At 50.5% G+C, this 22,505-nt stretch overlaps 1 protein-coding gene across 1 annotated transcript; it reads left to right on the top strand.

The window, feature by feature from the left end:
• Positions 1 to 2,200: 2,200 nt before the first annotated feature.
• Positions 2,201 to 22,230, top strand: LOC144128191 (uncharacterized). Its single transcript, XM_077661342.1, has 3 exons — positions 2,201 to 2,320; positions 2,579 to 3,122; positions 20,617 to 22,230. The coding sequence occupies exons 2-3, from the start codon at positions 2,590 to 2,592 to the stop codon at positions 20,816 to 20,818; spliced, it is 735 nt and encodes a 244-aa protein (XP_077517468.1). The 5' UTR covers positions 2,201 to 2,320; positions 2,579 to 2,589; the 3' UTR covers positions 20,819 to 22,230.
• Positions 22,231 to 22,505: the final 275 nt, after the last annotated feature.

The raw sequence follows: 22,505 nt of genomic DNA, 5'->3' as shown, positions 1-22,505 counted from the left end.
AACTTTGTTTTCAGCCTGTTTATTGCAATTACAATGACAGGCTTGCTTTCTGTCAACATATCTCATATGACATTATAATGACTGCCTAAAATGTGCAGTTAAATTAAATCATTCATATGAATTATCTCGCCAGTCTGGCAGGTTACATATACTTGTACGCACGAAATATTGTTTCACGACCACATACCAAAACATTACGTACAAGTAAAAAAAAAAAACTTAAAGGAATTTTTCGGGGATACGTGCCACAATTTGAGGTAGTTTCTTGGTCGTTATTTCGCTACCCCCTGGTAATAGAGGCAGTAATTTCTGGTGACTGATAATAATAAACTTGACACAGTGAATCTGGAGACGACGGTTGCACATGTCAGGGCAACAAAACGCTTTCTGACATATTCTGCTGACCATTGGCTTTGATGCGATGGCATCACATACAGCTACCACTTTGACACCGTAAACTCGCTCAATCCAAGAAGTGAGATGCCGTAGAAAGGCCATGTGATTTATTTATTTTAATTTAAACAAATATCCACAATAACTGGCAACATGCCAATACCGGTAGAGAACGATCCAAGAAATTGTTTGATTAAAATCGGTACGCGTGGTCATTTTTCGGCGCAACATTTCTATTGGTATTCCTTCTTGCTTTGTGCATTCTGTTAAATGGAGGTGAAGATGCTTCCCGAGGATAACCAGGAGTTTTGCTTACCTAAATATATCTCACGAAGAGGCAGAATTAAGAAGCTAGGGTTCCTAATAGAGCCGCTTTTTGAATAAAGTGGGTTGTCTAGTACGGCATCTGTGATTATTGCTCATAAGAGGTTAGTTTTGCAAAAATTTCATTTTATAGATTATCAAATTATAGGTCTTATCTTCGTTACTACTAAGGTGACGCATGTCAGATCTCTCCGTGTGCTCCGTTACGTTATAGTGCTGTATTGCAATTACTTCAGTGTCGATTTAGCACTTAGACACAGTATCACACAGTATGGCCATGTTTAATTTCACAAATGTCACGACCGAGAATTGACATTGAATATCTTTGTAGCCAGGAAATAACACCGACATTTCCATTCTCATAACGGCGCTGTATCAATTGTACAGGACATTATTTTGAATTTCATAAGCATGATGAAAATGGCGTAGTAAGACTACAAGCTAGTAAAATTCAGTACGGTAAGTAATGTACTACAATTTCGCCCGCGAAGAAGGAATCACTCCGACTTGTCTAGGAAACGGGGTACATCTCACAGTGTTTTCAAACCGTACTAGACGTGTAATTTCGCCGCAGCAAAAAAGTTACATACTAGTCAGGCTCAACTGCAGACAGCCTGCTCAGTTTTAAAGATACCTGAGGGCGCACCGAGCTCGTAGGTGTCTTCAGATTGTGGATTGTTTATCCTACATATTCAGGAAGTCGTGTGAAGGAAAGGAAGAGCCCAGAATCCGCTTTGCGCTCGAATATGTTAGTCGGTTGTATACACCGCTTTCCAGAGCACATTTCGGCCATATTAGAAGAAAATTGAAGAGCAAGTGCAGAGGTAACGACAGTAGCCAGCGGCATCACAGCCAGGCAGCCTCAGCGCGGGCGCAAACGGGAGCTACCGGGCCTGGCCTGGCCGCTCCTCGCGATGACCGCTTCCGAGAGGGCCGCCATCTTGCCAACGCGTGGATCAGTGCACCGCTGCCCAACCTGCGCCTCCCGCCCGGCCGACCGGCCGGGCGAGATCCGGCGGAAGCCGTTGAGATGGAAAGCGACTTTCGCCGCCGCGCGCTTTTTCACAGCACGCCTCCCCCCTTCTGGGGGGAAACGTAGAAGGTGGAAGGGGGGGGGGGGGGGGACGCTGGCTGCTGCAGCGGCCAGGCTGTAGCGTTGGGCAACTGGGTCAGGCACGGGCTCCTCGCCACGGCTTTTCTGGAGCCAACCAGCGGACACCGCGCTTCCAGGAATTGGGACCGCTGTCGTGGCTGCAGGCTGCTGACGCGTACGGCCAAAAATATTTTCACCGGCGCGGACCCCCCCTCACCTCCGTCTACCCCCCCTTCGTAGCGACTGACCCTCGTGCGCATGCGCCGAGGGGGCCGAAGAGGGCGGGCGAGGGGCCCCCCTCCCTTCTCCGCTAGGGGGTCCCCTCGCCCGTGGCTGCCCTATCGGGATTAGAGCAGTGATCCCGATGTAGGTCAGCGCCGAGTGGCCGCGCGCGGAGGGGGACTACTTAAGGCAAAGGCCCGGCCAGCGCACTCACGTCTTGGCTCGCCGACAGCGCTCCACAGCAGCACGCGCGCCCCACACAAAAACAGTTCATCCACGCAGACGACGGTGAGTGGCCCCTTCCGCTGCCAGCGCCTCGGAATTCGCCCGCACAGCGCCCCTCTGGATATACACACGCACGTCGGGACGACCAAGAAGCGAAAGTGATCTCCACGGGGGGTGCTGGGTGGGGGTGGGCAGGGTGCGAGCCCGCGGCTCGAACCCCGCGCAGGCCCACGGGCCCTCGCGGAGTCTCGGCCGTGGTGGTTGGCTGAGCAGATGATGGTGCCACGCTCTGAGCCGTGCTGGGTGCTGTGTCTCGTGCAGGAGCTGAGAAGATGAGGAGCGCAGCCGCGTGTCTGGGCGTGCTGGCCTGCCTACTGGGCGCGGCCATGGCCGGCTACCACCAGCCCTGGAAGCCGGACGAGATCGTCAAGCTGGTGCACAAGGTGGTCCCATACCCGCACCCGGTTCCGGTGCCCAAGCCCTTCCCGGTGCCCAAGGTGATCCACGTGCCACACGTGGTCCACGTGCCGCACGCAGTACCCGTGCCAGTCAGGGTGCCCGTCATCAAGAAGATCCCCAAGCTGGTGCCCGTGGCCAAATACATCCCAGTCCCCAAGCCCGTGCCCGTGCCTCACTACGTGAGCGTGGGCGTGCCGGTGCCGGTCATCAAGCACCAGCCGGTGCCCATCTACAAGCACGTGCCGGTACCGCGAGTGGTGCCGGTGCCCGTGCCCGTCAAGGTGCCCAAGCTGGTGCCTGTCCCCGTGCACAAGATCATCCACGTGCCCAAGCCCGTCGCCGTGCCCGTCAAGGTGCCCGTCTTCAAGGAGATCATCGTCAAGAAGCCCGTCGAAGTGCCCGTTCCGTGAGTACTCTCTCGCTGCCGATTCGTTGTGGCTAGCCCGGCGACCATTGCAACGGTCGGGATATCAGAGTCGCCACTCTTTCTTGTGCGTGTAAACTAGTGGCAAGAAACTAGGGGCGCGTTTTAAACCCCATGGTACTGCTTCCTTGAGTACGGCAGCTAACGGGGTGGCCAATGGGTGGCATAGTGGGTAATATATTTTCGAGAATTTTTTGACTAGCTGCTTAAATTGCTCAGTAGCCGCTGCACTGCCTCGTAGTTAGCACGCAGCAGGTAATTAATGTGCCAGTTCCAAGCAGGCACCACTTTACACAAAAGGCCGTCCTAGAATGAGTGCGCATTGTTTACTGGACAATTGTAGCCAAGTGTCTCTGCAATGCATAGCTTTTTTAGTGTTTGCTATCGATGGGCGAATGTTTATCCAACTAGCTGATTCGATACTATCAAAATGAGCCTCCTAAATTGTGAGACGATTAATATTACGCGCGACATTTTAAGTTATATGGGCTGTGGCTTTCTGTCTGTGTCTGAAGGCAGAATGCATACTCAGCCCCTGGATTTGAGACCTTGAAGTTGAGAAAATTTCCTGTAAAAGTTTCCGCTGCAGCCATGTTTATTCAGCTTCATGTTCTTTAATTTGGAGCATTTTCTCCCTTCTCATCCCTCAACCGCATCATTTCACCCATATACATTTCTTTCAACTGGTGCCGTCAATGTGCTAAACGGTAGCATCTGTGCGTTGAGTACAGGTGGCACTCTGACCTTAGTCGGAGTGAGGCCTGTCCAACTTCCGCAAAAACTGCATTATTCCGTCATTGTGTGCCTCTATTGCGCTCTTCACGCTGTGAGAATTTTCTCAATTGAGTAGTTGCCTTCGGCTCGCATGTTCCGGAAAATGCGCTCTACGTTCTGTATGCCCTGAGCGTACTGTTAGCCATCGAGAATACAGGAGTTCATCTTTCAGATGTTTCATATTAACAGCTGCTTTCTTCTCGATTGAAAAGGAAAAGAGTGGTTTGGAGTTCCTGCGGCGCTTATTTCCGCTTGGCAGATTAGAACCGTGGAAACACTATACTGCTCCCTGTCACTCCTTGGAACTCGTTGTTGTAGAGAGTGTAAGCAAAAAGCCTTCTAGCTATAAATCGATTTTCAGACTCCGGAAGGTTATTGCATCAATTGATAAAGTACCTCAAGCATTAGTGACGTTTATTTCCTTTAACATTTAAAGTATTCTTACTGCCCTACCTCCTTGGTGGGCCTAGCCGAATGAATTTCTTGATTTCCTGATCCTAACAGCGTGGAGCTAAGGCCTGTGAAAAAGGCTGTGCAAGTGGCGCTGGCGAGAGTATAGTGTCATAAATCAGTGGTAGCTTAGACTGCCTGCGTGCAGAATGTCCATGAGATGAAGAACCTGTTGTTCCGTTCGTACAACTAGATTTATGGTTGGTGCGAGCAGTGTGCAGTCACACCTTGAGACAGCTGCGGTGTGGCCACAGCGCATCATCATTCGCTTTATCCGTCTGTAAAAGTTTCTTTCTCACTTCTTTCAGTTTCAGGAACCACAGTTCGCCAATATCATTCCGCGCTGGCGAGATGGCTGAGCGGCGCACCGCAATTTCACAAGCTTTCTGGTCATCGCGTCGTTCAGCGCCAAAACCCACATCACCCCAGGACTTCATCACCACCACCATCATCATCATGTCGGGATAACTGCAGCGCGTACAATTTAATCAAACAAGTTCATGCCAAAAAATGAAAAGACACACATTAGAGACAAGCACCGAGGGGGGACACGTTCAAGGCGAAAGCCTGAGAGGTCCTTGACGCACTGTTCACCCCAATGCAAATGCGACTCGTGACCATGAGCGCGTGACTTGGCCGTCCAGCTCGTCCCTGTCTCCAGTGACGATGCGGGCGGCGTGGTGTTGTACCGGGTCTTCTTCGTGGTCTCTTGAGACAGTGCTGCTGTGCACTGGACAGCTCTAGCGAGTGACAAGCGAGAGCAAGAGAGATCGGCTCCTGCGGTCCCGATGATTGCCTGACCTCCTGGCTCGCCCCGGGTGACGGACGCGCGCGCACTTATGACGGCCTGCCGACGCTGCTGCGAGCGAGAAAGCGACGGCAACTGCCAGAAACGCTCACGGAGCAATCAGCGCTGCGCTCCTCTCCCGACCGGCTTCGAATCTCCCTTCTCCGTGGCCTTTAATGATGGTCATTGAAAGGAGCGAACGACCGCTCTTCAGGGGCAGCCTGTCGCTCGTCGCCGACTGCCGCCATTCTCGCAGTTGCCGCATTTGTTTTTTTGTTTTGTTCGACGTTGCTATTCCCGACCGCGCTGTCATTACTGCGCTTGACGTGAAGTGGCAACGATGAAGTGGAGAGCGCTTTCACTGACGGTCTCTGTCAGTCCCCCCCTCCAGCTCACTGCCTTGTCCGTAGATCTGGAGAGAGCCTCAGCTGGAAAGTCTGCGTCCGCACTCTGCCCTAGATATTCTCTAAGCATTTCGTTATGACTCGCAAAAAGAGGCGCGCCGGGTACGGGCTCCAAAGGTGAGAGAGTACTGTGCAAAACCGCTGCTACCCCGTGGAGGCTTTTCCCTCTCACTGCGAAATCTACTCTTCTGAGTGTTGTGCAGGTGACTAGAAATGGAAAGGGAAACGATTGAACCAAAATGAAACAAGTAAACCCGAGTAAGGAAGTGTCAGACACGACCGGCTTAAGCGGAGCAAGGGCCCGGCGAGCGACTTTCTCCTCCGCCTATATCCACGGCATATCCTTCCTGTCGACGGTCTCCCTGGCTCGCGTTGTGTGCACCGAATGCGTATCAGGTGAAAAGAAAGTAAAGCAGGAAGGGGTTCCCTGCGCTGCAGATAGGGGCGTTGCGCGCCGGCTTAGTGAAAACCAAGAAACCCGTTTAGTCGGCTTCGCCGTCCGCACTTTCCACACGTCCGCCGCTCTCTGGACGTTGCAGTTGCAGTGGTAGTGCTGCCCCGCTTCCGCGTCTTGTTAGAATGAACGCGCTAAGAAAAACTCCCGCCGCTCCTTCCGCCACCAAACAACAAAGTCAAGAAAGGAAATATAACCTGGCATCAATGCCGGTGGAGCGCCAACAAAAAAACCAGTTTATCGGCTTTCACTGCAGAGGCACCTCGGTCCTGTGGCGCGCGCCGAAACCGCTATATGCTGCATCTGTAACGCTGCGTCAGCCGTATTTATATCAGTCGCATTCCACAGGGGAAGGACGAGTCAGTTCAGTTCCTCGACTGGCGCCGCTATGAAGAAGGAATCACGAACACTATAGCGGCCTGTCAGGTGATTAGTTTTTTTTTTTTTTTGCTCTTGTTTTCTTTCGCGTTCGAGACCCCGCAGATGCCCTGCTTCGAGGAAGTCGCGCAGGCCTGTCGAAACTTGGAGCGACGCTTCTTCCAAAAGCCGTACGCGCGGGTCCCCGAATGCTCACCCTTCGGCGTCGTCTCGGCACTGGGTCAACGACTTGAGAAGAGTTGCCGCGCCGACGCTGCGCACGCGCTTCCAATCACCTGGAGCCGTATGGGGGCAACAATGCGTGACGCGTCGAGCTTATTTCACCCGCTTTCGTTTTCTTCTTCTTTTGCTTTTCGCTTTCCGTCACTGGTGTCTGCCGAGAAGAGAATCCAGAGGAAAATTGGTGCGCCGCCTTCGGGGAAAAAAGACGGGGAAAAAGTGAACGGCAATATGCGACACGAGGACCTCATTGAATTTTGATCTGTTCCTCTCCAGCACACCCCTCCCCACTTTCCCCTCTTCACCGTCGAAACTTCTTTTTCGTACACTCTTTGTTTTATTTTCTTTGTTCCTCACTTTCACAGGAAATGGAAAACTATGAAGGGTTTCATGCATTCTCTCGCTCTCTGTTCACTTTTTTTTTGTATGCGCCCAGTTTTCGGCATTGCCATTGAGCCAGTCACTGACTCGAATATCTAGGGGATCCTCAGTTTTTGACTTCGTGACCGTTTGTTGCACATCTTGAGGTCATACAGTAGTTTGTGACGATAGGTTCTCGCACTTTTCTTTGAGAAAGGTGTTGTCATAAGAGTAACGTAGCGAGCACTGGTCTTTCCCGGATATGTTTATTTCCTTACCTATATAACTGTGCTAAAGTAGCTGAACCCTTTAAGGCAACTGAAGAGCAGGGGGGCGACGAATAACATTTTAGATGTGCGGCTTACTTATTTCATTGTTAGGATGCGAAAGACGCGTGAAGCTCTCCCTTGTCTAACATATTGTGCAAACATGTTAAGCTGCTGTTTAGCTATCAATAACTTCTTCTTTAGTTGACTAGCCCTGAATACTGGCTCCCCCTCTACAATTTCATTTGCTTTCTGTGGTTCCCAGGAACGATATGCTTTCGCTGCCGGTTATGTTCTCTCTCAGGAACTCGCACTGCTCCCTGTGATGTTTGCATTGGCTGTGTTCCTCTGGTGAAAGAGTTCTTTCTTTGCTGCTAATTTCCTGAGCATTCTTTTGCACCTCACTATACTGTTCAAACTGCCTAACCATGTGCATGCCAGCAAGGTGTCGGGATTCTCCCATTATTAGCCTCTCGTGAACAATTTCGCCTCGACTTCAATGCTTGCCCCGTTAGGGCGCTGTCAGAACTGAAAAAGCATCTAGGGAATCCAACGCCACCTATTATACTGGACTTTTGTATTCGCTCAAGAGTCTGTCATGTCGTTTAAAGTACACTTTCCTCGTGTCGGCTCGTGCTGCTATACTTTCGAGGCCTTACAGCGCTCGCAGAATTTTTTTCACGTGTCATGTCTCCTTTCATGACTGCTTCTGACGTATATTTCTGCTGTTTTTCCAATGTAGAAACCGGATATTAGATTTGATCTCCACATCTATTTTAGGGCGCCATTGTGTTCCCTTGCTGCTGTCTCGCATGAATGTCTCGCATGGTAGCGCCGCACTCATTTCGCTGCCTGTAGCAAGTGGGTGTTTAGGTTGCTATGGGTATAATTTGCATGGAATTCTTGACGTTTGGCTAGCTTACTCCCGCTCTCCAGTAACCCTTCTGCCAGTCCAAGCCACTTTACTAAGAAAATACATCTCAATCAGAAGCAACGGTATTTCGCGCACCTAATCAGTCCGACAAGTGTTAGTTCGCCTGAGGGCTTTTTTCAGATGCACACTTGCAATAATGATCCATGGCGAAGGCATTCTTTGTATTTTCAGAGCGCTTACGTCTTACCCTTGGCTTCTTCGTAAAGAAATGTACATTTCATAGAACTAAGCATTTCCCAAATGTTCAACAGCGATATTGCAAAAAGGAAATGTGAGGGGGAGTGTTCAAAACTGAATCAAAAAGAGCATGTTTTGGTTGGCAGATGTAAAATAATTTTATGTTTGATTTTATCTGACGAAGCACTTTCATCGGTAGTCCGCATGTAAGAGCGGCGGCTTTCGTAATTAACCTACCTCGGCTACAGAATTACTACTTAATTAACTTCCGCGTCGTCCAGTGTTAATTTCATTTTCCTAGCATAGTAAGTGTTTCTGAATTATCTGCTGATTTCCTTCACCCGATAAATTTGGGACGTGTTTCGTGAATGACACATTATCTTACTGTGCGACTAAGCAGTAAGCCTTACTAATGCACTCTTTTTCATTATCAGCACTTTTTCTTGGCTGCCGCCTAGAAAAGAAAGCGTTTCGACAGAGGTAGAGCCCGTAGCTAATGCATTATAGGAGTCGTGTGGGCCTCCCCGTTCCAAAGTATCTCTCCAGCCATCGCGAGCACAAGCACCTCTCGAGGACGTCTTCTCGCCGCGTGGGCTTTACCCTGTCATCGTCGCAACAATTCGGCAGTGAAAGAAACCGTCGAGAGGCTTGTTCGCTGTCCCACTACAAGACTCGCGATCCGCTTTTCAAACAGACCAGCCCGTCCGCCCCGTCATTCAACGAGGCCTTGTTCGCCCCTCGTGCGTCCTCGTTTGGGAAAGTTCGCCGTGAGGTCCGTCTCTCGCGACGAGAAGAGGCCCGTGTCCTTTCCCGTCCCTCGCTGCTCTTCTCCCGCACCCGAACATAGGCGGCATCTCCTTCGCACACGTGTAAGAGTCCCCAGAGTGAGTGTCGGCAGAGGCAATACAGTCCGTTGTAGGTCAGCTGAAGGAGCAGCGGCGGCTTCAGAAGAGACGGCGTCGTGTCTTTTCCATTTCGACCCGCGCGAACTTGTTCTGCACCCCGAGGAACGCCGGTCCCCCTCAAAGCGAAACAACGCGCCCGCCTCTGCCGTCGGCTCGATAGGCACGCGGATATGCGCGGACGGCGGCAACCCCGCGGAGCGTGCGCTTTTGCTGCACGGAATCCAGGAGCAGAAAGCGCCGCCAAGCGGACCACAACGAGGCGCCGGAGTGGACCTCTCCTGGTCGCTCGCCCGCGGCCAGAAAGGGTCAGTCAGCCCTTGACCGACAAACGCGTCTTGGCGGGCTCTCCCCGCTTTCGGAGTCGTCGCAGTGAGGACCGAGGGGGTGGCAGCCAAGAAGAAAGCAAGAGACAGAGGGCGTCCGTATTAGCCGGGCCGCTGGAAGGGCCGAGAGTTGGCTTCCCCCCGCGCGAAAACAGAAGGAAGGCCCGTTCCGCCATCTTGGCGTGTGTCGATCCGTGTCTCTCAGCAGTGGAGCGTGTACGGCGGCGGCGGGAGAATCGGCGACCTCGTTTCCCAGAGAGCAAAGCGGCTGCCCGGCGGGGTCTGCGAGGCCCGCTGTGCCGCCAGGGGTCCCCTCTGCGACGGTCGCTTGTCGCTCATCGCCCGACCTTCCCCCTCCGCCGTCGAGCGATCTTGCGGCGTGGTCGCGCCGATGCTGTCCGTCAGCGACGAGGAGAGCGTCAACTCTCGAAGCGATCGGCCTTGTCCTTGAACTTGGCTGCGACGAGGAGAGCGGCTGGCGCTAGCGCGCTCGCCCTCTGGCGCGCTCTCGTCCGCCGGCGGCCGCTGCCGAGAGAGCCAGGCTCGCGCCTAAACAGCCTTGTGACCTCGAAAGAAAAGCGCGCGCAACCTTTCGGCGGCTCGAAGAGCTGCGCGCGAGCAGGGAACAGAGGTGTCGCCCTGTGTTTGTCGTTCTGCAAGCTGTTTTCTAGTGGCTGAGCCCTGGCTTTCTGTCACACATCACAAAACGCTGTGGAACAGCACTCTTCAGTGGAGTGCCGAAATATGTAGAATTATTCACGTAATCGGCTAGAGTAAAATAAACTGGCAGGAGTGTAACTACGCTGAAACGAAGAGAAAGAAATGTAAAGAAACGAGGAAAGGTGTGCAAAAGCAACACCTGGAAAGTGAAAGGCTATCGAAGAGCAGAGACGGTACCCTGCGGTCTCCCTGAAGGCTAATGCGCAATTAGACCGTAGACCCGTCGGAGGGGCCGATGCGGTGTGTACGCCGCTAATTACTCGAGCCGCTTCAATTGCTGCTCACTGGATCGTGAAGTCTCCGTTTATCAGAAATCTATACCGAGAAATGACATCAGGGGACAGCTGGACTGCTTCCTTACTAGACTGGGCTGGCTCTGGGGTGGGCCATCTCAATTTGGGCACAGACGGCCATAGCTCGGAGAAAAACTGTTCAAGGGTCGATGATCTGGTCTCTTCTGGCCACCAGTTGAGAGTAGCACAAAGGTTACCTCGAGGATAGGTGATGGAAAATAGAAATAGGCTTTTATTTCGGCACTCTTTTTTTCCTTCATCACGCTTGCTTACTTCAGTGGCCCATGTATGTTCTTAAAGTAAACACGGCACAAAAATACACGGACTTAAGGAAGGAACGAACAGGACGACACGGCACTCGTCTCGTCCTGTTCGTTCCTTCCCTAAGACCGTGTCTTTTTCGCGCCATGTTCACTTGGATCATGAACCAACGGGTCCTACAAAATGTAATTCTGCGGCGAATGTTCCCAAAGGTGTAAAAGGAAGGACATTGTCTACATGGTCGTTGATCTTTTGTTAATGGGGAATTATGATCCCAGTGCAAGAAATTTATACCTTCTATTATTCCCAAGCTGCCACAAGCAAGGATACCTTCCTTACCAGTGAAAGTTTACCTCCTCCAAGTGACCCGCTTATTGTGCATCGTTCACTTGTTATGTGCGTTTAATATCTGATGAAATCACACCGCACGCTCAACACGATAGAAACCCATACTTGCCTTTCCCACAGGGAGTTTCCCACGCACGTACTATAACCTTACAGAGATGGTCTCTAGATAGTCTATAGACTTATAGACTATTGCCTTCCTATATACATTTCTTGTTGTCGATTGAAAGTCTATAGACTGTCTATAGACAGGTTTACTAAAACTGTATGACCATAAATCTATAGATTGTCTGTAGACTGTCTATAGGATTTCTGTTGCCTATAGATTGTTCTCTACGGTTTGTATATGGATAGTCTATAGAGTTTACTGACAGAAGTCTATGGATAGCCTATAGACTGCCTAAAGAAATTTTTGTAAAGGACTTGTTCTCAAACGCAAAAAACCACGGAAGAGCAGTCACAAGGCTATTGAAATGTTCTATTGCTTGGTTGTTGCTCGCGCCTCAGCAGCTTATGATACTCGTAGCTTAAAGGTGTCGGGTGCTAGCTTATCAATGAAGTGATAAACGGGAGTTAAACGTATAGACAAGCGTTTGAGCTTCATAAAAGGAAGCAGTCAGTTGTTGCTGATTCAAAGTGGAAAGCCACGTCTCCGCCATAAGGAAAGCGAAATGAAAAATGTGATCGCAGTGCTCTCTCCGAGTTGTATGAGCTCTAATGCTAGCTGGCACTGTGGGGATTCGTGAAGGCAATGACAATGGCAAAAACCTTTCCTGTCGCGGATACTTTCCTTTGTTCACGAGGGCTTCACTTGGACTTCCCTGCTCCAGTCGATTTTTTCGCAGGATTTCACTTTGGTTTTAGGTTATTTTTTCTCGTTTCGGTAAAAACAATACTTAGAACAGATTCCGCAGGTTTTTCCGGTTGTTGATTGCGCGTTTCAGCAAATCCTTTCCATTGAGAGTGATTCATTCTGTCAGTTTGCAAAAGACTCGTGCACTCACTGGATTTATGAAGATCAGATTTCGCCGCCTTAAAATATGAGTGGGGTCAGGCGTCGTGCACTACATCCTATATAAGCGGGAGTACAACTGCCCTTCAGCAAGACCCTTGACAGAATTTCACTAGCCAAACGAGACCCGACCTTCGTTAGCGACCAACGAACAGGAACATTGTTTCATCGCCTACGATCTAAGTGTTCTAACATTGGGCTTCACCTCCCATAACGAGCAGTCGTCTACAGCCCCTCCATTCGTCTCAGAGCGGTACCTGCCTCTCGTTTCACGAGTACACCTATTTAGAACTGGAGTATACTTGAGCAGAGCGCAACAGACCGTGAGCTTTTCCTACTCTTCTTTCAATTCCTTCTTTCTTGTGATCCTGCCCCTGCCGTTCCTCGCCAAAGAGCGCTGCAGATGCGCACGCCCTCTCGTATCTTACTGCACACCACTCTCAAAAGCAGTGCCGTATCATCACGCGTCCCAGTCTTGCACAGCGCTGAGCGGAGGTGAGGAAGGAGAGGGGGGGGGGGATATCACGACAATGCTGCCGCGTTTTTGGCGCCAAGAGAAAAGAGCAACAAAGGCGACACGAAATCACGTCCGCGGCCGTCCACACGTACTACAACTGCCGAGCCTCCCCCCTTTTGTGCCTCGTCTACAGTCGCTCGTTGTTATACGTTGCGGACACTAGCGCGTAGGAGCGGAGGGCAACTGGGTGAGGGGCCCGAGAGAACGACTGCGCTGCCAGGTGTAGTACGCGCAACAGTTTGCGAGGCGCCGCAACGCCGTGCTCGTCGCCTGCTCCTCGCAGCCGTCCCCCTCTCCGACCACGCGCCGCTAGCCAAGCCGAGCCGCCGTTCCACAAGGCACAAGTAAGCTATATCACCGTCGTCCTTACTACGGCGCGCCATTCTGGCTCCTTTTTGGCATCTCTTTGCTTCGCAAATGGATCAGCGAATTCGAGGCCCCGCCGAATGGGCGAGGAACAAAAGCAGCAGTAAGAAAAGAAAAAGTGGAAAATAAAGCGGGGAAAAGGAGCGGTATTAAAAGAGCCGACGGGGCGAATAAGAACCCAAAAACGGTCTACATAAGCCCTGTTTCGCTTTCTGGAGTTCGTTAGCTTGTCCGGCCTTGTTTTGTGGGCCTTTCTTTTTCCTCCTCTGCGCCTATTTTTTTTCGTAATTCTTTGGAGGCCTTCTTATGTGATCTGTGCGCCATAGTGTTCTTCCCGTTATAGCCGTCTCTGACTCAATCGTGCCAGACGGGTCGAGTCGTGTCGTTTCTTTTTAATGTTCTTCTTTCGCGCCGATTCATACGGTCGAAATAATGGACGAGACAGCGTCATCGTGAAAAAGTAGAAAGCTATGAACTGAAGGTGCCGCGCGGGGTGGTCTGGCACTGCACTCCCCTTCGCGTACTCCTCCTTGCTGCCGAAAAACTCGGCGCTGCGTTCCTAAAGGCGAGGGGAAATGGAAACGAATAGAAAGGGGGCGAAAAGTCTCGACGACATTGATGGCAATGAACCCGCGTCCTGGTCGTGCCTACTCTATTCCACTTCCCTGTCTTACGCGACGGGACAGTGGAGGAGGAGCTTCAGATCGTTACAAGCTGCTTTCCCTCGACGCCTGCACTCATGGGGAGAGGCAGTGAACCTGCGTGCGTGCTGGTCGTGCCTATTCTATTCCACTTTTGTGTCTTACGCGACGGGAGGGAGGAAGAGCTTTAAATCATTACTCGCCGCTTTCCCTCGCCGCTTCAACTTGCGGGGAAGAAAGAAGAGAGGAAAAAATCCAAAGTGAAGGCTCCCAAAAAGTCGAAGCGTCCCCGTTCTGTTACTTTTTCTCTCGAGATGCAGAGAAGGGGGGAGACGACAGTCGCGTTCGCTCTCGGCTGCCTGCGCGTTGCATCGACGCGGCGTTTCGATCATCTTTTCGCCGCCTGCGGGGTTCCTGGCGTTGTAAAGTACCCCTACGGCAACGAGGAAGAAAAATAGAAGGAAGAGGAAAATATGAAAATGGCTCCATCGTCTCCACTTGCGTGACCAAGCCAAAGCGCCGGGCTACTCGAGCGGGCCAGCCGCGTGAGTGCGCGCTTTTTTGTTTCGCCCTAATCGTCGCTCATAAGGCGCGCGCTTTTTCTGGACGCGCGTCTTCTTTGTCGGGCGATTTGCTGCTGCCGAGGTTTATTTCGAGCCTGTGCCCGTAGGCGATACTCTCCGCAAGTGGGACGTTGCTCCAAAGACCACCCAAAATTGATCCACAGCTGCCTCGTCTTTATTCTGGCTCTTTCTTTTGTAGCTCCGCATGACCGAGCTTGCTTTTTGTGCGCTTCAGCACTGGGCCTGGTAAAGGGAAAGCTCACTGGCGTCACCGAGCTAGGGCTAAGAGATATCGATCTGTTCTAAATAATATCTTCAGTTTTCACTGATGTAAATCTGGGAGTTCTAGAGACAAAAGCTAGATAATCAAACGTGGGTATAATTTATCGATGCTTGATTGTTTTTCGATTAAACAGCGCCTCTATGCAAAGACGTTCGTGAGACAAATTTCATGAGACGCCGACAGACGGCCAACATGCGTGAATGTGGATGCGTCTACGAGCACCACCGTGCAAGCACCACACATTTCACGACGCCTGCATTGGGAACACTGAATACGCGATGCTACATGTTCATGCTGTGGCGATTAGCTAAAATTTTGGAGAAAGTACTGTCTTGTCACCATATCCAAAGCGTGAAGAGAGTTGTAGTTGGAAAGTTAGGTTGAGTTGCTTAGCAAAGATTCGTATTTATTTTCCAAAATTTTATGCGGCAAGAAAGTCTGGGTATATAGGGTTGATAAAATTTCACTGTCATCATGGGAACGCATTGTCTGTTTCCCCAGCGTTGTTCAGAACATTACTATCAAGCGTTACTTCAGGGAACAGGAAAAATTGAAAGACAGTTGTTTTTTATTGCAGGTCATCAATATTGACTCCGAAAGCATATCTCAGTTTTGCCCTTCCGTTATGGAAAGTGATCGCTACGAAGGCGACGGTTTTTTTTAGAGGAGTACAAAGCCGCTGAATTTCTTCCTGCGCAAACTTCTTTGTGCAAGACTGAAATTTGTCACCTTTGTGGTTGCCCGCCCGTGAGTGAGTGAATGCAAAACTTTATTGCCCAGCACTGCCCGGTGTCGAATTTGGGAAACAGTGCTCCTCTGGATTACAAAATGACATTCTACAATCATACTTAGGTGCAGAAATAACTAATAACGTGTGAAGTGCGCTATGTGCACTACACATTAAGGGGATCGCAGGTATTGTGTCGGTTTTCCGGCCTGCCCTCGAAAGCTGCAGTGAAAGTGAGGCTTGGTTCGAAGCGGGGCTTTCTATTCTTAATAGGTCAAAGACCTATGCGCTAGGAACTGCTGGCCGAAGGTACGCGTCAGGCGGTGAACTAGTGGCGTCATTTAGACTGCATAGCAGCTTCGTGGAGGAATTCTTTTTCAGAATTTCAGAAACACGAATTTATTTAGTAAAGAACGCTTTGCGACATATTTGTGGGAGGTTTTTATGAGCAAGAGTGCTTGAAAACTGCCCACTTCCCTCCGCATATCCGCGGCGTCCACGTGCTCCACCTACGTGGCTCGCACAGGATACGCCAATCACTCTTCCCTGTGGTGATTTCTCACATTTCTATAGCTTCTTTTCAAAAGAAGTCATTCTCTTGTTCTCCCAATTCAAAAGAAGTCATTCTCTTGCTCTCCCAAGCAAGCGAGCGAATAATAAAAAAATATCATTGGCAGTCAGGCCGGTGGCTCTCGCAGCAGCTTCTTCATACTCAGATTCAAAACTAGCTCGCTACAAAGCGCGGCCGCACCGACACGGCCCACGAGAACGAGCGGCGCAGGCACCTCCTCCGGTGCGTGACGTCGATTCGGAGGAGCGCACGCAGAAACAACGCGTTCGACGGCGGCGGCCCCTGCGGCCCCCCTGTCCGCATTCCGAACAGCGCGGTCCTCCTGTTTACAGGCGCCTTGTTTAGCGGCCCTCAGCCGCGTTAGATGCCTCCGGCACGCTGCGACGAGGCCAGGGAGTGCACGGCGCTCCGTTCTACTTCCGGATTGGACGAAGGAACCAGATCCGGAAGTGGGGGGCATCCAAGGTCACAGTGAAGGGCGGTGTGCAGTGCTTTCGTTGCGCAGTGATCAGGAGGTAGCAAACTTGGAAACAAACAAAAAATTGGAAATCGTGCACTTGAGTAGGAAAAAAAAAAGTAGCTTACTGAAATACGCCGGGCTGCACATTATTGCAAGATGCCTTTGAACAACCAGCTTTCACGTTCTCATCTTCCGTGAGTCTAGCCACGCCTGAGACTGAGGCTACATGATTTTGCGAATGTTTGATGACCCAGTCGGCCAGTCTGTAAGAGCGTAACTTTCAGGGCGTACGCGGATTGCGCCAGCTGCACTAATATCTTGGTAACATGTCTCGCTCACTTCTTCCCTCTTTTTCTACGTCGTTTATATCCTATACACCTCTCAATGGCCATGTTACTCAAATTCTTACTTTCAATTTCTGTATTAGACATCGCTCACTCATCTCCGTTGGTGTCACTGTAATGCGCGGGCGGCAATGGTTGACGGAGAGGGGGCTTTGAGACTTGACACAGACGGATCTTTGAGGTTGAAGGAAGGAGGGAATTAAAATATAAATACGTCGGAGGAAAAATAAAGAGGGCGAGGGAGGAAGGAGCTAAGCTAACATCCCTATTCCCTTGCCGCGGTTTCTTGAGCCTCTTCTTCCGTTTTCACCTTCACTCACCATTTCTGTACTATCTTATTTTCCTCCGTCACTGGCTCCACTCTCGTTCATTCTCTGCACATAATTTAGGGTGGCGATGCTACGGGTTCTGCTTCCTTAGAAAGCTGTCCGTATCGTCTAGAATTGGTGCTTGTTTTCGCGAAAGATTCGCTGTGGTTTTTCCGCTCAGTGCTTGTACGCTGTTTTTACCGAGCATGCTTCGACATTTCCTTTGTTTCGAACTTTTTTTCATTGAGAAACGCAAGCTTTGCGACCCCACGCAAGGATCCACATGATAGTTGGCTGGAGCTGTGAGAACTACGCGCAGTACCTGGGCGTTTCGTCTGCTCTTACTCTCCTGCTAGTGTTGCAGCTAATACGTTTCTCTAAAAGAAACAACTGCATTTTTAATGGCTTGAAGATGGGCAACGCTTCATATTTTTTTGGGTCCACCAGTTTTCATCAGTTCTTTGCGCTTTGTGGTTTTCCAGGCTAATACTGTACTCTCCTCTGCATAAGACATTTTCAAATTACGGATACCTTGTGTAGGACTTTTGTAACTTTGCTATATTACACATCGTTCAGAACTTGAAACAAAGATTTTGGCTGCCCGACATGTTGCGGAACTGTGCGCAGTCCGCAGCACTTGCCAGCGTCCATCACCTGCCTTTCTAGTCTTCTTTGACAGACAGAAGCCACACCACCATTTAAGCTTCAACTCCAGTAACTAATTTAGGGATTTTGATGTTGCAGTGAGAAGAGTCCGTAACTTGATTTAAGTTCTTTTGCATGTGTCCTTGGCAGGCAGTGGAAAATTTAGTTGGCGAACTTGCTAACGCACAATAACAGTATGGCCACTAGTTCAGACATATTGGGAAGAAATAAACACACTTGAGGTGAGCTGCTATTTAAGTAGATGATTAGACGCGGTTCCGAGAAGCAAGTTTCTCAGCAAATCATATCACCCGCTTCCGCTTGCGCGCGCGTTAGCGGTGACATCGCACGGCTGCGGCTGTGCATCACTAGTGCCGTGCGTCAAGAAATTTCTGGAGAGAACTGTGACGAAAGCACCGCCACGGGTACCGCGGATTGCTTAAATGCCGGTTATCTGGAAAGGCTGCTCTTGCCTGGAATAATTATTCATCCGTCGCACTCAGCTCGTAATTACACGCTATAATATAACCGTGGAAGCCACAAGCGCTGGTAACGAATAATTTCTTTACCCATTACACGAAAGCCAGCAACTTGTTGAATTACCGCCGCGTTGCAGGTAGTGCCGATTTTTTCTTTTCCTGTTTGTCGCGGCATCATTTGCAGCGTAGGCCACTGCGGTGGTCACGCCTACCTCGCCGGCGCAAGAGGAACTTTTACAGTCGAGTAGCTACACCGCAGTCGACACGTATTGCGCCAATATCCCATCTCGATGCACACGACCACCTGTGGTTGCGCAGCACTTTGTTAGCATACTGATGGCCGACCATATCTCTCTTCCGCATACAAATCCCGACTGTCGTAACGACTTGTTGGAAGGATAGTGCTGTACGCCAGGATTGCGTGAAGGGTTGTCCACACACGAGCCACGTACGATGTTTAACTTGCGGCATGCATGCGTCAGATGATTTGTTTTTCGTTTTATGGTGTTTAACGTCCCAAAATGACTCAGACTGTGAGGGACGCGGTAGTGAAGGGCTCCGAATAATTTCGACCACCTGGGGTTCCTTAACGCGCACTGACATCGCACAGTTACACGGGCCTCCAGCATTTCGCCTCCATCGAAATGCGATCGCCGCGGCCGGGATCGAGATGAGCACCATAAACACCGAGCTACCACAGCAGCTGCATGCGTCTGATGGCGGGCAGTAAATAGCGCAAGGCAGTACACTGGCTAAGCTTGTGTGCTTCTTCTTGAGTGTCACTCACTTATTTTTCGGTACGTCGAAGTGAGTTACCGATACCCGAGAACTGATCGACGATATTTGTACGCGAGGAGATATTTTCGCTATAGCATCACTTTTAACTAACGCGAGAATGAACTAGAGTGGGCATGATCGGTAAACGAGTTGGAAAATTCAGTCGGCTTTTTCAGACGCAATGTGTCTATCATTCGGCAAGGCCAGTTTCGTGTTGTGTGAGGATTCCCGCGCATAACGGTGACGAAGTGGTGCGAGCCTTGTTCTTGTTTAATGTTCAGCTTAGTTTATTTGGAGAGCAGTGGTCGTCGCGCGACTGTCGAATATCCCCACTCTCCACTGCGTCAGCCCTGTCCTGTGCGTAGTAGGCGATGCTGCGGAACTCGTATTACAACCAAGCTCTCGCTGCGAAAATGATTCGGACTCAATTTCTTTACGTTGCGGTACGAACGCAGCGTGCAATTAGAAGTAACGCAAAAAGTTATCTCGGAGCTCAACTCGTTGGGTGGCTGATCTTGGCGCATTAGGGTCTATACGGCTGACTTCCCCTTCGTGACAGAACGCTAAAGGGCCCGGGAATCGTCGGTGGCCAAGTCGCAAAGAAGACTCCTTTGGCGCTGCGCTCTGAGCTTGTAAAGAACTTCCTCAACCCGTTCGTTCCCTTTTGTACGGCGAACCTGGCGGAAATGCCCTGGCGTATTACGAGATGGCTTGCTTCTCGTTCCGTACACGCGGCTGCGGGGCCGGCCTCATCCTTCGCTAGCCGTGGCGTGCGTTCCGCCACTACGACCGTGACACTCAGCGTGAACGGTTGCGTCCCACACCGAGAAGCCACGCTAAGAAAAAAACAAAAATTTGACGCGGAGAGCTGTGCGTGTGTGTGCGACAACGAGGACGGAGAAAGCAGATTATTCACGGGATATTTTTTTCCTTTGCTTCTTATCTTACTTTTACTTGGCTTTTTGAGTTTTGCAGAAAGCGACTGAGAGGCGGTCGTGGCGTAAGCGTCGCCGGAGGAAATGTTGCACTTCCGCGGGTGTGTCGACTTCCATGTTTCCTTGGAAGCGTTTCCTATCCCATTCATTTATTAATTTGTTGGCTTGTTGAGTGGGGACTGTGCTCTAGTGCGCGCAGTCAGAAGGACCAAGGTGCGGTCAAGTGGCAATAACATTCGACGAAACAAGGGGTGCAATGGCCAGTGTCATGCACGCTTTTGATGGGCGGAAGCTTGAGCGAGCCTTTTGCAGAGCACCTAAACAGGCAGCACACCGCTATTCAGAAAGCGCCCCCCCCCCCCCCCCCTCTTCCCCACCCACTAAAAAAAAAATAAATAATAAGGGGCTACTTATGCTAATTCTCTCTTTACGGTTATACAAAAAACGAAAGTTTTCCGCGTGAGTACGAATCTTGCGTTTAAGCAGCGGAGGCAGTCTTTTCAAATGGATGAAAGGTGTCGTGCTTCCTAGCCTGATCATCGAAATGCCGATTTACGCCACTATGTCTGGAAAGCATGCTCACTTATCAAATTTCAGTATTCTACTGTGCACATGCTACAGGAAATGGCCAAAACTCCGAAGAATTACTGGAACTTGGAGTTCAGTGTTGGCGTAGTGCAGATATGCGTTTATTCTTTGTTATTTTTGCCCTGACGTACACAGTGTTGCCGGGGTAGTCATTACCTCTATCTCGGGGTGTTTACATCCCTTCTTCGTCTTTTCTTTTACCCCTCGCAGAGTCTACATTAAGAAGCACACGCACTACGGCGGCGGAGGCTACGGAGGCGGCGGCTTCGGCGGAGGCGGCTTCGGAGGCGGCGGCTTCGGCGGTGGCTACGGAGGAGGCTTCGGCGGCGGCTTCGGAGGCGGCCACGGTGGTGGCTTCGGAGGAGGCGGCTACGGAGGCGGTGGCTACGGAGGCGGCCACGGCTGGCACTGAAGAGCTTGGACAGTCCAGAAAGTGCCACGACCGCTTTAGCTGCATTCGGTTTTGCCCTTACCGGGACCTTAGGGACGAGAAGGGAAGACCGTCTGCTCCCCGCTTTCCGTTCGCTGCCGCTCCCCTTTTGGGTCACGTCGGGATCGGCACCGAAGACGAAGCTCGCTGCGGAAGCGAGCGGAAAGGGGGGAAGCTCGGCGGACGGAAGAGACGACTCGATCGCATTCCCTTCTCGAAAGGGGACACATCCCTTTTCAAAAACTACACTTTTCTAGATGATCCGAGGCCAACAGTAATGACACGCGCAGTTTTTGTTTTATTTCCTGCCGTACACATCAGCGCGTTTGCTGCCAAGAAAAAGAGTACGAGTAGGAGATATAATTAGAAATTCGCCAACATGAGCCTGCCGCGTTTGCGCAGCTCGGAAGACTTTGCTTCCAAAGCTCTTCTTCGAGAGCGCGCGCGGTGACACAATCACGATACGTGAACACGGTGTACTGCAAAAAGAAAAAAAATGAAACTGCACATTATTTTTGCATTCGACAAAAAAAAAACATGACGGTTGTATAAAATGAGAAAATGAACGAAGAGTAAGCTGCTTGAGTGGAACTATTGCTTGTTGTTAGCACAGTCAAAGTTTTTCCTTAGTTCTTTTGGTGCGTCGCACGGCTAAACGGCGATTGCAGAGCGAGCTCTTGTCTTCCAGTAGGAAGGAACCAGACAGAAAGACGATGGCGTTGAGCTTTGTATACTAGTACGCGCCTCTCCTCCACTCCGTTCAGTCTCCTTTCCCTTCAGTGTCAGCCCGCCTCTCCCTTCCCCGCAGCGACTGCTTTGGGCCCGCATGGACATCGGCCGTTGAGTTTCGCTGTTCCTACGCTCCTGTACTGGTCTCTCCTCCCCTTCTGTCTCCGGTTGTTTACCGGCTCCTAAAGCGTTGACGTTTCTGTAAAAAGAACCTTTAGGCTGTCCTCGCATATTTTTATTTCCCTGTCGTTTCTCCTTGTTTTTACCTCCATGTTTTTGTTTTCTAGTTTTTGTCATAGGAGCACGTGCAATTTCAAACTGTTCGCGCGCACTGATCGGCTCGCCGCCTGCGGTCGCGGACGCTTGTCGTCGAGCATTCCTAACTAGGAGATGTATACCAAACATTCCCCGTTTCCTTGTCGCAGAAACTCGCATCGCTGTATGTATGATACCGCCCAAGAAAAATCTTAGCAAAAAAAAATTGCATGCGCATTTTTTGCGATACGTGTAAGCTGCATTTGTGAAATTGCAATACTCGATTAAACCAAGACGAGTGTTCTTGCGCGCTTTGCTCCTGTCATTCCTCTGAGCTGTGTATATATGTAATTCATGTTTTACTCCTGTTTTTTTTTATTATTACCAACTGTGTCGAATAAAGAAAACGTTGTTGTATTTAATAGAACGTGTCACCTGTTTTTCTCTGGCAAGAACTGCCGCATAAAGCGTGTTGTCTTTCATGCGTAATCTGAGGAAATGCCCTGAAGTGAAGTAAAGAGAAAAATCTCTTATAGCTGCAAGAAAAAACCGGGTCAATATGCGATCATTCCGGTGTTGCTAATTGATTCGTTTTTCATACACGCCAGCTAAGACAATTTGCGGGAGTCATGGAGGAGTGTACACAGCTGCTTCAGAATGCGCAACTGTGGTTACGGATCGGGGG

The sequence above is a fragment of the Amblyomma americanum genome, chromosome 4 (assembly GCF_052857255.1).
Source record: "Amblyomma americanum isolate KBUSLIRL-KWMA chromosome 4, ASM5285725v1, whole genome shotgun sequence".
In the NCBI taxonomy this organism is placed as follows: Eukaryota; Metazoa; Arthropoda; class Arachnida; order Ixodida; family Ixodidae; genus Amblyomma; species Amblyomma americanum.
The sequence above is the reverse complement of the archived record's forward strand: the minus strand, read 5'-3'. Positions and strand labels throughout refer to the sequence as shown.